This window comes from Thermothielavioides terrestris, chromosome 2, assembly GCF_000226115.1.
Source record: "Thermothielavioides terrestris NRRL 8126 chromosome 2, complete sequence".
Taxonomy (NCBI): domain Eukaryota; kingdom Fungi; phylum Ascomycota; class Sordariomycetes; order Sordariales; family Chaetomiaceae; genus Thermothielavioides; species Thermothielavioides terrestris.
In genome coordinates, this window is record NC_016458.1 from 1,321,591 (window position 1) to 1,335,633 (window position 14,043).

General features: G+C 60.1%; 4 protein-coding genes across 4 annotated transcripts; 3 read left to right on the plus strand and 1 right to left on the minus strand.

Moving 5' to 3' along the window:
- Positions 1-82: 82 nt before the first annotated feature.
- Positions 83-1,680, minus strand: THITE_2111925 (uncharacterized protein). The gene has a single exon (XM_003651468.1). The coding sequence runs from the start codon at positions 1,550-1,552 to the stop codon at positions 209-211; it is 1,344 nt and encodes a 447-aa protein (XP_003651516.1). The 5' UTR covers positions 1,553-1,680; the 3' UTR covers positions 83-208.
- Positions 1,681-1,843: 163 nt separating this feature from the next.
- Positions 1,844-4,036, plus strand: THITE_2111926 (uncharacterized protein). Its single transcript, XM_003651469.1, has 3 exons — positions 1,844-2,534; positions 2,609-3,644; positions 3,731-4,036. Exons 1-3 carry the CDS (start codon positions 1,969-1,971, stop codon positions 3,851-3,853), a joined length of 1,725 nt encoding a protein of 574 aa, XP_003651517.1. The 5' UTR covers positions 1,844-1,968; the 3' UTR covers positions 3,854-4,036.
- A 656-nt stretch (positions 4,037-4,692) lies between these two features.
- On the plus strand, positions 4,693-6,375 carry THITE_119905 (uncharacterized protein; the record flags this gene model as incomplete). The annotated part of the gene is made up of 7 exons (XM_003651470.1): positions 4,693-4,867; positions 4,910-5,149; positions 5,222-5,269; positions 5,338-5,407; positions 5,494-5,724; positions 5,981-6,097; positions 6,195-6,375. 7 exons carry the CDS (start codon positions 4,693-4,695, stop codon positions 6,373-6,375), a joined length of 1,062 nt encoding a protein of 353 aa, XP_003651518.1.
- A 3,559-nt stretch (positions 6,376-9,934) lies between these two features.
- THITE_2111929 (uncharacterized protein) lies at positions 9,935-12,660 on the plus strand. Its single transcript, XM_003651471.1, has 4 exons — positions 9,935-9,970; positions 10,502-10,791; positions 10,853-11,046; positions 11,103-12,660. Exons 2-4 carry the CDS (start codon positions 10,683-10,685, stop codon positions 12,432-12,434), a joined length of 1,635 nt encoding a protein of 544 aa, XP_003651519.1. The 5' UTR covers positions 9,935-9,970; positions 10,502-10,682; the 3' UTR covers positions 12,435-12,660.
- Positions 12,661-14,043: the final 1,383 nt, after the last annotated feature.

The window sequence follows — 14,043 nt, forward strand, 5'->3', positions numbered from 1 at the left end:
GAAAGGCGGGCGATCTACGGAGCAGACTGCAGTATTACGCAATAGCCAGCCCCTGACGGCTCGCGGCTGTGCGGTGCAGTTCCCCGGGCCGCCGGCGTTCCCGTGGACTCTCGGCATGACACAAACGCGCCCGGGCTCCGGTTGGAAGGAAAGGAAAGAAAAGGACCATATGGGCAGACCGTGCGTATCATTAAGTTTGCGTCTCTAGCTAGCTCGACAGATGGGCATACTCCTTGTTAAACGCGCGACCAATGACCATGCGGCGGACCTCGGACGTGCCCGCGCCGATCTCGTACAGCTTCGCGTCCCGCAGGATCCTCGACGCCGGCATCTCCTCCGTGTAGCCCATCCCGCCCAGCACCTGGATGCAGTCCAGCGCGCACTCGGTGGCGCGCTCGGCGGCGTAGAGGATGGCGCCGGCGCAGTCCTGCGTGCGGATCAGGCCCTGCTCGTCGACCGCGCGGGCGGTCGCGTAGGTGTAGGCGCGCGACGCCTGCAGCTTGGTGTACATGTCGGCCAGGCGGCCCTGGACGAACTGGAACTGGGCGATCGGGGTGCCGAACTGGCGGCGGGCGTGCGCGTACGGCAGCGCCACGTCGAGCGCGGCCTGCATCAGGCCGAGCGGGCCCGCGCTGAGCACCAGGCGCTCCAGGTCGAGCCCCTCCATCAGCACGCGCACGCCGCCGTTGACGGGGCCCAGCACGTTCTCGCGCGGCACGAACACGTCCTCGAAGACGAGCTCGCCCGTGTTGCTGCCGCGCATGCCCATCTTGTCGAGCTTGCGCAGGCAGGTGAAGCCCGGCGCGGACGTGTCCACGATGAAGGCCGTGATGCCCTTGGACCCGCCGTCGGGTATCGTCTTGGCGTAGACCACGATCACGTCGGCGTCGGGCCCGTTGGTGATCCACATCTTGGACCCGTTCAGCAGGTAGCCGCCGTCGACGGCGGTGGCGCGCGTGCGCATGCTGACCACGTCGCTGCCGGAACCGGACTCGGACATGGCCAGGGCGCCGACCTTGCGGCCGGCGATGAGGTCGGGCAGGTACTTCTGCTTCTGGGCGGCCGTCCCGTTCAGCTGCAGCTGGTTGACGCACAGCTGCGAGTGGGCGGCGTAGCTGAGGGCGACGGACCCGCTCGCGCGCGACAGCTCCTCCATCACCACGCAGTGCGCCTGGTAGCCCATGGCGAGCCCGCCCACGTCCTCGTCGGCCGTGATGCCGAGCAGGCCGGCCTCGCCGAGCTTGGCCCACATGCCGGGCGGGAAGCTGTTGCTCTTGTCGGTCGCCGCGGCCACCTCCTCGGTCAGCTCGCGCCGGGTGAACTCCTGCACGCGCTCGCGCAGCTCGGCGAGGTCGGCCGGCGTGGGCGGCTCGAAACCTTTCGGGTGCTTGGACGAGGCATTGCGTTTTTGCTGTTGGAAGGGGATTGGGAGTGCTGATGCTCGGGATGGGGTTGCCCCGCTGCCAATGCCGAGATGCCCGCAGCGGGCCAGGCTTGCTCTGTTTGGCCTCGTCGCGCGCGCAAGCGCTCGTGTTATTGTCGAGCTTGACATGCTGCGCAGGATGGATGAAGTAGCTGGAGAGTCTGGGAATTTGGCCTGCAAGAGAAGTGCACTTGGGTTCTTGCCAATGCCAATGGGTGGTTCGTTATCTCGTCCGTCTCTTTAAGCCGATGCTTCCCCTGTTTGGATGGCAGCCGAGGGCATGTGCCAGGGGCAGTCGGCTTTAACTATGACGCCGTTGGCCGCCCCAGGTGACAGGGGTTCGGCTTGCGCCGGTTTTCCTCGGGCCCCTGGAGTTTACCCCAGGTTTTTGGGGTTCAGACGTCAGCGTGCGTGCTGATCCGCTTTCCCGGAACTCTAAAACACCAGACGCCCTTTCCTCCTGATCTTTTCTCGCTGTACGGAAGTTGATGTCGCCGTGGGCCAATTGATTGTTTAGAATGTCGATATTAACACCATGGAGGGAAATGCTGCTTTTCCCTCGGCAACTAAGCCGGCAGTGCATCCGCACACGACCACTGCGGCCCCGCTGCCGTGACCCCGGCCACCCCGGCCTCCCTGGCTGCGCCGCTCGCCGGACGGTCGCGACGTTCAACGCTCCACACCACGCCAGCGCCATATCCGTCATCAAGAGCAATGTCGACCCCAGCTCGGACGAGTTCAAGGAGAACGAGCGGCTCATGGGCGAGGCCATGGCCCGCCTCGATGAGCTGACCCGCAGGGTACAGCAGGGCGGGCCCGCAAAAGCACGAGAGAAGCATCTGGCGCGCAAGAAGATGCTGCCGCGGGACCGCGTGACTGCCTTGATCGACCCGGGCACAACTTTTCTTGAGCTGTCGCCGCTAGCCGGCCACGAGCTGTACCCGGAGGCCGAGGTGCCTGCAGGCGGCATCATCACCGGCGTCGGTGTGGTCGAGGGCGTCACTTGCATGATTGTCGCCAACGACAGTACCGTCAAGGGCGGGACGTACTACCCCATCACGGTGAAGAAACACCTCAGGGCGCAGGCCGTCGCACAGGAGAACAAGCTCCCGTAGGTTGTTCCTCGCAAGCAACCGAAGAGATAAATAAGCCAAGAACCACAGCAGCTGATTCCTGGTTACGCAGCTGCATCTACCTAGTCGATTCGGGCGGTGCGAACCTGCCACACCAGGCCGACGTCTTCCCCGACCGCGAACACTTCGGCCGCATCTTCTTCAACCAGGCTCGCATGTCCGCTGCAGGGATACCGCAAATCTCGGTGGTTATGGGCCCCTGCACGGCCGGCGGCGCATACGTCCCCGCCATGAGTGACGAGAGCATCATTGTGCAGGAGCAGGGGCACATCTTCCTGGCCGGGCCGCCGCTTGTCAAGGCGGCCACCGGTGAGGTCGTCAGCCCCGAGGACCTTGGCGGCGGCAAGATGCATTCGTCCGTGTCGGGCGTGACAGACTACCTCGCGGTGGACGATGCGCACGCCATCGTGCTGGCGAGGCGGTCTATTAGCAATCTGAACTGGCCATCAGGCGCCGCCTCCTCAACCCCGGCCTTCTCGGAACCCCTCTACGATCCCTCGGAACTGCTCGGGATTGCCTCCACCAACCTCCGCAAGCCCCTGCCCATTCACGAGGTCATCGCCCGCATCGTCGACGGCTCCGCCTTCGCCGAGTTCAAGCGCGACTACGGCACGACGCTGGTGACGGGCTTCGCCAGCATCTACGGCCACCGCGTCGGCATCGTCGCGAACAACGGCATCCTCTTCAGCAGCTCGGCGCTCAAGGGCGCGCACTTCATCGAGCTCTGCGCCCAGCGCGGCATCCCGCTCGTCTTCCTGCAGAACATCAGCGGCTTCATGGTCGGCAGGGACGCCGAGCGCGAGGGCATCGCCAAGAACGGCGCGAAGCTGGTCACGGCCGTCGCCTGCGCCGACGTGCCCAAGTTCACCGTCGTCGTCGGCGGCAGCTACGGCGCCGGCAACTACGGCATGTGCGGCCGCGCCTACTCGCCCCGCTTCCTCTGGATGTGGCCGAACGCGCGCATCGGCGTCATGGGCGGCGAGCAGCTGGCCAGCGTCATGGAGACCGTCGGCCAGAAGGTCGACACCGGCCTGAAGGAGCGGATTGAGCGCGAGAGCGACGCCGTGTTCTCTTCGGCCCGCCTGTGGGTGAGTGATCCTCCCATTCCTGGACCACCCGTTTGACTTCGTTTGTTACGTTCATGGGGTTTCTGATCTGACGTTGCTTGTGCCAGGACGATGGGGTTATCCCGCCAGCACAGACGCGGCAGTACCTGGGTCTCGGCCTCAACGCGGCGTTGGGCGGCCGGAATGCCGTTGCCCCTGGGCAGACCAAGTTTGGCGTTTTCAGGATGTAAAACATAGAGAGCGTGTGTATGCATTTCCTTCTCGAGGAATCGCTTGGAGTGTCGCTTCGCATCGTAGAATGCCCATGTCACGTATTCATCTCCGTGGCCCTCTTGAAACCATGCCTTTTCTACGACGTACTTGGACGGTCCTCAGCGGCGCCTCCGGTAACTTCTCCGAGTGGAGATAATTACTGTAGCGCTGGATGCGGGCTAATCGGTTCGGGTTGAAAGCGGCCGAAAGATAACGCGATGTGAGGCTCCATAATGCACTTCTTCCCTTACACAAGCAATTGATTCCGGGGGTCTTCCGGAGCTGGTCTAGCCTTGAATCTGCGGTCATCTCGCTGCAGGGAAAAGCAGGGTCAGCAGGAGTCCGGAGATGTCCAATACCAGAGTACCTCCACCATTTTTTTTTTTTTTTTTTTTTTTGATGAAATTCTTCTCAGCGGATAAGCTGCAGTTGTCCTCATGACAAGTCGGCGGGGCGTGATAGCATGGAAGACCCCATTCCTTCCTCCACTAAACCTCTGTTGAACATCTCCATCCCACCAGACCATTTTATCCAGAGTCTGGCCTTCGACAGCGTGCAGATCAAACCCCATTTCATCCCTGCCTGCCCCGCAGCGTATTGGGTCTAGATCAGACGAACCACAGCACAGGCATCATCAGCCTCCGAGCCGCCGCTCGTGTATAACTAAACTACCCCGCCTCCGGAGATGGTTCGTATTGATTCATCATACAGTCAACAACGGGGCGAACTGAGCCTTCCGGTCGAAACCCTGTCTCAGAACTTCCACCGTCCGGTGCCGTGACACAACTTCGGGCAGACACAAGCTCAATCCTCTGCCATGTCTCACCCTGTCTGGCAGGTCCTCCGGGGAGCTGCCGGACGGACCTCCGCTGCCCGGATAATACTGGGAAAGCCGCCGGTCTCGGCATCCACAACACCGGCTCGGCTCGTCCGAGCCCGGTGTCCCGCCTCGGCCGCGTCCGCGTCCGGGTTTCACACCACACCGGCCGGTCGCAGTCAAGATAAAGACAACCGCCGAGACACCGGTGCGCCAGTATCGGCCAAAAACAAAACCGCCGACGAAGAGCTTGCCTCGGTCGCGGGCTCGTACGCCCGCACCGACGACACCATCACCGTCGAGTACCCTCCCGACGAGCAGCTTCCCGCCTCGAAGCCGGTGGCCGGGGCCGGGCGGGCCGGCGCGCACGTCTTCCCCACGCTGGCCACCTTCTCGCTGCAGGGGAAGGTCGGTGTCGTGACCGGTGGAGCGAGGGGGTTGGGGTTGGTGATGGGGCGTAAGTAGTTTGTTGTCGGCCTGTCTTGCTCAGGACGGGCAAGGAGGCTGACCCAAGTTTTTCTTTTCACAGAGGGAATGGTCATCAGCGGCGCTGATCTGGCCATTGTGGATATCAACAGTACGTCTACCTGTTCCCTTGTTTACGCACTACGACGACATGGGCTCATTAAGTAACACTTCGTGCAGAAGACGAAGCCGCCCGCCAAGCGCAGAACATCGTCGAGACCTTTCGCAAAGAACACCCCGAAGCGAAAAAGTCCGTCTTCCTCGCCCGTTTCCCGGTCTCTTTCCCTCTTGAGTGAGCTCTCTCATTAACCCTTGATGCGGTGCGCGGTCGGACAGGCTCCCCAAGGTGACAGCCCACTACGCCGACGTCTCAGACCCGGCCTCGGTCGAGGCATGCATCGCCGAGATCGTGGCCGCCCACGGCAAGATCGACAACCTGGTGACCTCGGCCGGCTTCACCGAGAACTTTGAGGCCGTCGCCTACCCGATCGACCGCATGCGCAAGCTGTGGGGGGTCAACGTCGACGGCACGTACCTGTTTGCGACGGCCGTGGCGCGGCATCTGGTGCGTTGTTCCCTTGCTTTGCTTTGCTCTGCTTTGCCCTTGCTCGGAGGCGGGCGAGCAACAAGTCTAATGATCACACTCTACTCTACTCGCAGATGGCGCGCAAGGCCAAGGGCAGCATGGTCTTCATCGGCAGCATGAGCGGCGCCATCGTGAACGTTCCTCAGCCGCAGGCGTAAGGCGCAGCCCGCTCTCTGTATCACCGCAAGGGGCGTACTACTAACCACTCTTCATGTTTCCGACCACCCCGCCACGCAGCCCCTACAACGCAGCCAAGGCCGCCGTGAGACACCTCTGCGCCTCGCTCAGCGTCGAGTGGGCCGAAGCAGGCATCCGGGTCAACTGCATCTCGCCGGGCTACATGATGACCGCGCTGTAAGTCGCCCAAGCCGAGCTGCGGCCATGGGGAACCGGAAAAACGGAAAACGCGCGCGCGAGAGAGAGAGCTGACCTTGTCCGAAACCAAAAACAGGACCAAGAAGATCCTCGATGACAAGCCGGACCTCAAGAAGCGGTGGACCTCGCTCATCCCGCAGGGCCGCATGGGCTCGCCCGAGGACCTCATGGGCCCCGTGACCTTCCTGCTCTCGGACGCGTCGAGCTACGTGACGGGGGCGGATTTGCGCGTGGACGGCGGGTACACCGTCACATAGACTGACTGCCTGTGGCCGGGTGGTCAGGAGGGGAGAGTGGGAGCGGGACGTTGCGTCCCGAGGCAGGCGGCAGCAGGCAGGTGAAGGAGCAAGGGATGGTTAGCCAGCCGCATGCTCATGTGCTGGAGAGCAGTGGCATAATCTGGCACCGTGGTCGTGGCTCGGCCCGAAATAGAGGATCAAGGTGAGACACAGTCTATGCCTCGTTCACCCCTTGCCATGCCGAACCATTTCCTCCCTGTTTATGTGCGTCGTTCTCCTGGCTTGCCCGGCGCACAACGTCGAGCTATGGACGCGTGCCCAGACCAGCCCACCTACGCTGGCTGTGTAACCAACCCACCGGAGCAAGTGGCGTTTACGAGCCGCCCGCCCAGCGCATTTAATCGAAAAGACATCCAGATTACGGCACCCTCGTGCAGCCGCCACCACGCCCATCACCCGGGGCTTGCAAGCTCCTGCCGCCTATCACACTTCACACTCCCCATCCCAACTCTGAGCTCCCCTCTCCCTCCCTCCCTTCCGCACCTCCGGGTCCGGAACCTCAGCCCCTCCCTCGGACCTCAAGTGCCGACACCGACGGTGTGGTTCTCACATCTGAGCGCCCTCCTCAGTTGTGACTTATGAGCTGTCACCTCGCAGCGAACCAGAACCCACAGCGAAAGCCAGCGACGGCGCGTCCTACCTGCCCAGCCGCAACGAATCAGATAACGTTCATTACCATAACAGGGAGAATGTAAGGCCGGGAAAGGCGATTCGCCTGCAGGGCCGCGCCGCGCCGCGCCAGCCGCGCGCCGGCTGGATCGGTCCATTCCCTCCCGTCCATCTGACCCAGGACGGGGAAATACCACGCGTGATGGGTGAAGCACATGTAGCACATGCACAGCGCAGCACAGCTCCACCAGGGGGTCTCATCTCAGCCGTTCAGGGTGAGGGGAGTTGTGAGTCGTGGACGGAGTTCGGCACCTTCCTTACATACCTATTTACTGCCAAGTGCTGTGAGAGGTTGGTTTACGGGGTAGCTGTTGTGTATGAGCGGTGAGGGCGCGGGAAGACCGCTCTTTGGCTGCGGGCCGCAGCGGCTGGTCGGTAGCTACCCTAGCCTACCTAGCTGCCAACCCTCTTTTTGTCGGTGACGGTCGTCCAGTGATAACGGGATTCCTGTGGTAGGCTGCTCCCCTCGCTGCTGGGAGAGTACCACAAGCCCTTCCCGGGGCATGGACAACACAGGGCAGGGCGGTGACACAGAGGATCAGGCTTTGGGAAGGATCTGTGACTCAGGTAGTCCCTCACCGGTGTACCACCGGAACTGCTCATATTGTACACCGCTGAGTGCGGAATCTGGCGACAGAGGTCGTGGTACCCTTCAAGTGCCACTGCCGAGTCTCCTGGTGTAGCTGGGATCCGTTCCGGACAGATGATGCAGAGGCTGTCATGGTGGCTGCGGTTGCGATACGGTGCAAGTCGCCGAAGTGGCAGGTCTCTGTCGAGGTCACAACGACCCAGATATCCGGGAAGCTGTGTGGTGATGTCTCCGACCCTTCTGTGCATCAAGCCCAGTTGTCCCTCAGTGGAGCCAATGGCTTGCCCAAGTCCACGCAGCAGCGAGTTAGTGGTACGGAACGCCAGCCAGCGGGCTAACTTCCGCTAATGCCCCAGGTTGGACGACGACTTGGTGCTCCTCCGCTGACCGACAGATCAGGCGACCGAACGGTATGCAGACGGTGAAACCTCGCTCACGGCGCTTGTCTCCAGTTCCCCCGCACGGGACGGGAGGTGGTCCACGTTGTTGGGGCATCCCTGCACGCTGCTGGCGGCTCTTATGTACTGTGGTAGAATACATTGCCATCTTCAGCTTGTGGGGCAGCGGCAGCGGATTTTGGCGGGAACGCTGGTGGCCCGAGTTTAGCCGGGCAGGGCACGTGTCATTAATTGCACAGAGCTTGTAACGAGGAAATGGAAAACTGATGCGAGTTTGCTCCCGGCCACCTGAATTGGGAGAGGTTTGTGAGGATTGCGAGGTTTGTTGACCGGTCCCTCACCGCCGCTGAGGCCGTTACGTTACGCACACTAACTCGTGAACTGCATACAGGGATTAGAGAGTCCATGTATGTAACAGAAGCCCGCCCGGCAGCCAGCCCTGTCAGGGCTGCTGGCCAGTGGCGGGGCTCTCCGTCAGTGTTCGGCTGCAAAGTGAAATGCAGGCCTGGCAGGGCGTGGGGGACCGGGGCTGCCTGTGACACAAGACTTTACGTTCAGTTAGCCCATTGGAAGCAATGCTCGGTGATGACGCTGGTGCTGGTGTGCAAAGTGTGACATTTCAGGGACTTCTCGAAAAGGCGCCATCGGCCCGGCCCCCGCCATGGGGTGACACTTGAAATCAGCTGAACTCGTGGTAAGGCAAATAGCCGGTTGCACGTCTGCAGCGGGCAGGGATGCTCAGAGCTTCTTGGAAGCCTGAAGGCGGGACGGGACTTCGATCAGCGAACGGCCGCGGAGCATTGGAGAGGCTCCGCGCGGGTGACACCCTCTGAGCCGTCCCACGTGCCTCGATCTCTTTGTCAGGTGACTGTCGCCATTTGAATCGCCGTGCGGAGATGGGGCAGGTCCCGTGGTGTTGTGGCAAGCACAGATCACGCTGCTCCCAGAGCCAATGCCCGTGCCAACCTGGAACGCGCAAGCGGATCCAACGACCGCTGCGATGGCGCGCACGCGGTTCGTCCGAAGCTCTTGTCCTCCGCTCAGGAGTCATCCAGCCGTTGGTATCAGCTGCAGCATCCGAGGAACCGGCCTGCTCGGCGGAACCTGTCGGCGGCACCTGCGCAATCCTGCCGCGTTGGGCGCGCGAGAAAAACGGAGACGGAGGAACGATATCATGGGCAATTCGCAGGAATCTCTCTGCCTGGAGCAGCACGCCTGGTAACTCAACCACAGAGCCCTAGGCATCCGAGACACCCCAGAAACACGGACGTTTGAACGTCAATAACGCTAATTTGAAGAGCTTTCCTACCTATCCACCCCGGCCCCTGTTCGGTAACCTAAGCTATTGCCAGTCACCAGTCACAGCAGCCAGGAAGGAGGAAGGTGCGGCCCTGGACGCTCACCTTCGGACCTTCCCGATCGCCCAGGCAGCCGACGGAGGAAGATCAAAATTGCAGTTGCCAAATTTTGCCCTTCCTCTCTTGCCGCTATATCTCTCTCTCTCACGCGCGTTCTGAGTTCCACCTCAGCTCCTGGGCCTCGGGGACGACTTGAATCGACCTTGACCAATCTGTTGGTTTTGTGTTGTTGCTTTTCTGCGCCGAGGCGCCCATGAACAACGGGTACTCCGTCCGAAAAGTGCATACAGACGGAATACAAACCAGCCCGAACCCAGCTCCTTCTGGTCGCTCTCGAATCGCAAAGTTGCAGCACCACAATCCGATTATCCGTGCACAATACTAACGGACACCCATATCCCGGCGTTTATTTTGCACACTCTGGCCCCGGGATCGTGGGCTGATCCGGGGCCAACAGCAGAGCAGGATTTCAAGGGAGAAGAAGCCTTGAGAGGGCAGCTCACCGCTTGCCCCTGCCCAAAGGCCTGTGGCCTCGACGTGTGAGTGCTGAATGGAATTGCCTTGCCTTGCTTGCCCTACACAAAATCTCCATCCCTCCGTCAAACCTCAGCCACACACAAGATACACATAATGGTATGTACACTACGTGGAAAATGTGCTGCACTGGTCTTTGTGTGGCGCCGTGAGTGCGCAAAGAAGCAAGTCGAGAGAGTTTCATGGATATGCGCCATGTGCGCCCCGTCTCAGCCGCTCGTTCTCAGTTCACTGCTTGGAACTCAGCTTCACCCTCCACAACACTCTTGTCAAGTCCCCTGCCAGCACCTGCCAGGTTCTGTTCTGGCAAAGACCGTTCTGGCAAAGACGGCTCCTCCCGTGATTTGCTTGACGTGGTCGGCCCCGCCGACAGTCTACCGACCTTCACACCGATTCTCCCTCAAGCTAAGGGCAGCCGACCCTCTATTCCATTCACACTACACCGAAATTAGTTATATTCGATTTCATTGGCACCGCTCTTCGGAGCGAGCGCAGTGCGTCTGGGCACAACTGGGTCTGACAGTCATAGTTTTTAGGAGCACACCAACCGATTGCTGTCGTCTCAAGCAGCTCTTGGGCGTTCCCTCAGTCTGGAAACAACTCGACTGAACTGCTCGCTTGCCCTTTCCAAGCCATGGGCCCCAGGCATCCGCGAGGTGCCTGCAACTTTCTGCCCACTCGCCACCGTTCGCCATCTCACCGTTTGTTGCTCTCAAAATGAACGCGGCAATGCCCATGGGGTTCTTTGCGAACACCCAAGAGATCTACGATGAGGTGGCAAGTTACCCAGTGGTCCCTCCTGAGAAGATCAAGGAGTACTGGAATGGTAGTTGGAGCATCCCATATCCCAGTACCCCACCAAGCATTGACTGACATCCACCTGCCAGCTTATACCACCACGTTCCGGAGGCTTTTCGATCCCAGCGCTTTCCGTTTGGAATACTTCTGGTGGCATGTCTGGGGGAGCGACCGACTACGAAACCTGAGCGGCCCAGCATTGGCCAGGCTCTTCAGGGAGTTTTCGAATGGCCCGACTTTTGTCCCGCTCCCCTCCCCTGCCAGCCGCAACGCTGCCCAACTGGTAAGCTGTATTCACGAGATTCGTGGGCTTTCTTTCGGACGCTGATTGACTCCGAGGCACATGGTGCGGCTGCGACCCAAATGACTGGACACGAGCCCGAAGCGGGTCCAGCCCGAAGTGTTCAGTCAGGCCAAGGATCGGCACCCGGAGAGGGCAAAAAGGAGCCTACCCCTTCGTCTTCCAGACCGCCTCCGCCGCACCCTATTCTGAAAAAGGCCAGGGGGCCGTCTACATCTGGTAGGCGACCCACTGCACGATTCTTATCGCCACCAGCCTCCGGGGACGAAGCGGTGCATGATGACGAAGCGGCATCGACCAGCACCGCGGCGGCCGCGTCAGAGATGTCCTCCCCGCCCCTCCCCTCGTCATCGAAGCAAGAGCAGATCGTTGCTCCTACAACGGCACCGCCTGCAACGAGCTCAACTGCCTTACCGCCTGAAGCTCAGTCAGTGGCCTCTCCAACAACAGGGTCGGCTGTATCTGAGGGGACAATGCGACCGCCTGCCCTTATTTCATCATCCAGAGGCGAGAAATCGGCAGGTAATAATAGCAGGAAGGTTGTGGCTGTTGCTGCAGCATCGAGAAGGAAGCCGGTGATGATGGCCCGAAGGCCAAGCTCGCACTCGTCTGACGGATCTGATACTGGTCTGCGGGTGCCTGGGTTTTATACGGCTTCTAAACGTTCCGTCTCAAGGCCGTCAGCCCCAACTCCCTCACAGCTGTTGGGTGAGAGCTCCTTGTCATCGCAGTCGAGCGAACCTGGAATCAGCGCCAAGGCCGCTGGGAAGCGCCCAGAAATGGCACCAACAAGCAAATTGCCCGACCCTGGAAGCAACCCCTCTCAGCTCAACAGCCGCGTTGGTCAGGTCGACGGGACACAGCAGCAAGCGCAACCCATCGGGCCACAGCGGCGATCGACGTGGGATGTGAGGGACAGTGTTGCATCCCAGGGGACAAGGCTCCAGCTTGCTGCGCCTGTGTCCGTTGCCTCGCCGATTGCAGGATTCGTGGCAGGCCAGGCAATAAGACCTGAAACACCCCCGATGTTGCTGCCTTCCCGTGTTAACCCTGCTGAAGGCCCCCGTCGACTTCGAGAACCCAGCGCGGTGCTTCTCCCCTCGCAAGCCACGAGCAGTGTTGCAACGTCCACTACGACAGCTCGTGGCCAGTTCGGCTCTGAGATAGTCACAACACAGCCCATCGTCCCTGAGAGCCGGGACATACCGGATCAGGGATCGTTCGGCCCCCGGTTGGTTCCTTCAGTTCTCGACAAGAGATTCAAGCCGACACCCCCAAATCCGGCACCACCTATCCCCTTCGGGCGGTCACGGAGTGAGCTCACTTTGCTCTTGGAACGCGGAAAGCCAAAGAAGAATGAAGGCACTTAGAAGGATGCTTTTTCACTGCGGCCCACCCCACAAGATCCGCAAGAGGACTGACGACTTGACATGCACCGCCCTGGACGACGGACGAGGGAGTGAATCCCGATATTCTCGCTCGTCAGTCCAAAGACATGTGAGGGGTGCGAATGATATCTTCTGCAGTCCTCCCTTTTAGGAGTTGCTAACCCTTGCTGAACCGTTTCCTCTTCCCATACATGCATAGCATAGGCGTTGAGGGACCAGACGAATCAATGCTCACGGGCGTCTCTCTATTGCGGTGGGTTCACGAGTCTTATTCCAGTCTTGTTTCTTAGACATAGGCCCGCAGTCACTGGCCATGCTGCGAGTCATGAACCAAGACTGAACAACACCTGCTGTATTCTTGCCTTAACCGAAGAATGATTGCACCCGAAAGTGATGCACCCACCCTCGGTTCTTTCAACAGTGCTGTAAAGTGATGCCTCTTGCACCTCATACCCTGTCAACAAGACCCTCCTGCCAAAAGCGTATGTGTGCCCCGAAGTCATCCCCGTCCCAAACAGGAAGTCCAGCTAAGCATACCCGGCTCTGGGGAGACTATTGCACACCACTACTGTCGGGCTTCTTCTTCGTGTGCCATGTATGGCGGCGAGCGTGGAAGAGCATGCCCCATGCCTGCACGACATGGGGTGTGGTGTCAAACCATGTGTTGTTGGTTTGGTGAACAGTGTATGTACGTGCTACGAGCATGCGTGCAGTGTAGAGTAAGTCATGTAGATATCATCCACGCGGAATTATCCGCACTTCATGTGTAAATGATACCGGCCGCACTTGCCCAGTAGGGGGTGTAGAGCGGCCCCTGGAGGGAATAGGTGGGTGTGGTGAAGGTGGTAGTGATGGAGGAGTGTGTGATGATGATGGATACGGATAAGTCCGGTGAAGGAGTGTGATGAATTGTGTATTGGTAATGGTGGATGTTTGTGGCGGAGGTGTGTGATTGTGTGATGTGTGGTCTGAGTGGTGTGCTCAAGTGTGTGTGTTGGTGTGGTGTGGGTGTGGGTGGCCCCCCGCGCGCCCCCTGCTTGTCTGCTTGCACATCCCACGGCCGAGGGATGCTCGATGTCGAGTTCCTGAGACAAGCCATGAAAGAATATTCTTGTGGTTTGTCATCACGATGTCCGCGTTCCCGGTTAGGGTTGGGGCTTGCAGCTGGTTGATGCCACGCGCCTTCTGGCCACCGTCTTTTCTGAATGTACTCTACCTAGTACGTGATCTACCTGCAGCTTTGCTTGCCTGCTTGTCTCTCTCTCTTTTGCTTGATTACTCCTCGCCATGGCCTTGGCTGATAGAGGCGCAATGACTGGGAAGTGTTGGTGGGATTTACATGGTAGGGGAGATGTGAGGCTGGCTCGGTTTCGGTGTTGCGATTGGGGGGATTGCAAGTGGGATGGGAGTGTTGTTCATTGTATTGTTTTTGATAGTAGAAGAGAGGTTGACAGGTCGCGATGTAACTCTGTCCAGCTTGCCGATCTGTAGATGGAGCGTAACGTTGAATCAAGCTGGGTCCGCCTGGTGGCGGCGAAGGACATTGCTTGGCCAACATGTGACTTGAACAATGTGCGGGATGCTTGCTGCT

What these genes read in the sequence shown, in the direction of transcription:
- THITE_2111925 (XM_003651468.1), bottom strand. Translation starts at nt 1,552, where the DNA reads ATGTCAAGCTCGACAATAACACGAGCGCTTGCGCGCGCGACGAGGCCA.
- THITE_2111926 (XM_003651469.1), top strand. Translation starts at nt 1,969, where the DNA reads ATGCTGCTTTTCCCTCGGCAACTAAGCCGGCAGTGCATCCGCACACGA. An exon ending in GCACAGGAGAACAAGCTCCC is followed by an intron (nt 2,535 to 2,608) that starts GTAGGTTGTTCC and finishes CTGGTTACGCAG; the next exon opens with CTGCATCTACCTAGTCGATT. An exon ending in TCTCTTCGGCCCGCCTGTGG is followed by an intron (nt 3,645 to 3,730) that starts GTGAGTGATCCT and finishes TGCTTGTGCCAG; the next exon opens with GACGATGGGGTTATCCCGCC.
- THITE_2111929 (XM_003651471.1), top strand. Translation starts at nt 10,683, where the DNA reads ATGAACGCGGCAATGCCCATGGGGTTCTTTGCGAACACCCAAGAGATC. An exon ending in GATCAAGGAGTACTGGAATG is followed by an intron (nt 10,792 to 10,852) that starts GTAGTTGGAGCA and finishes TCCACCTGCCAG; the next exon opens with CTTATACCACCACGTTCCGG. An exon ending in GCCGCAACGCTGCCCAACTG is followed by an intron (nt 11,047 to 11,102) that starts GTAAGCTGTATT and finishes ATTGACTCCGAG; the next exon opens with GCACATGGTGCGGCTGCGAC.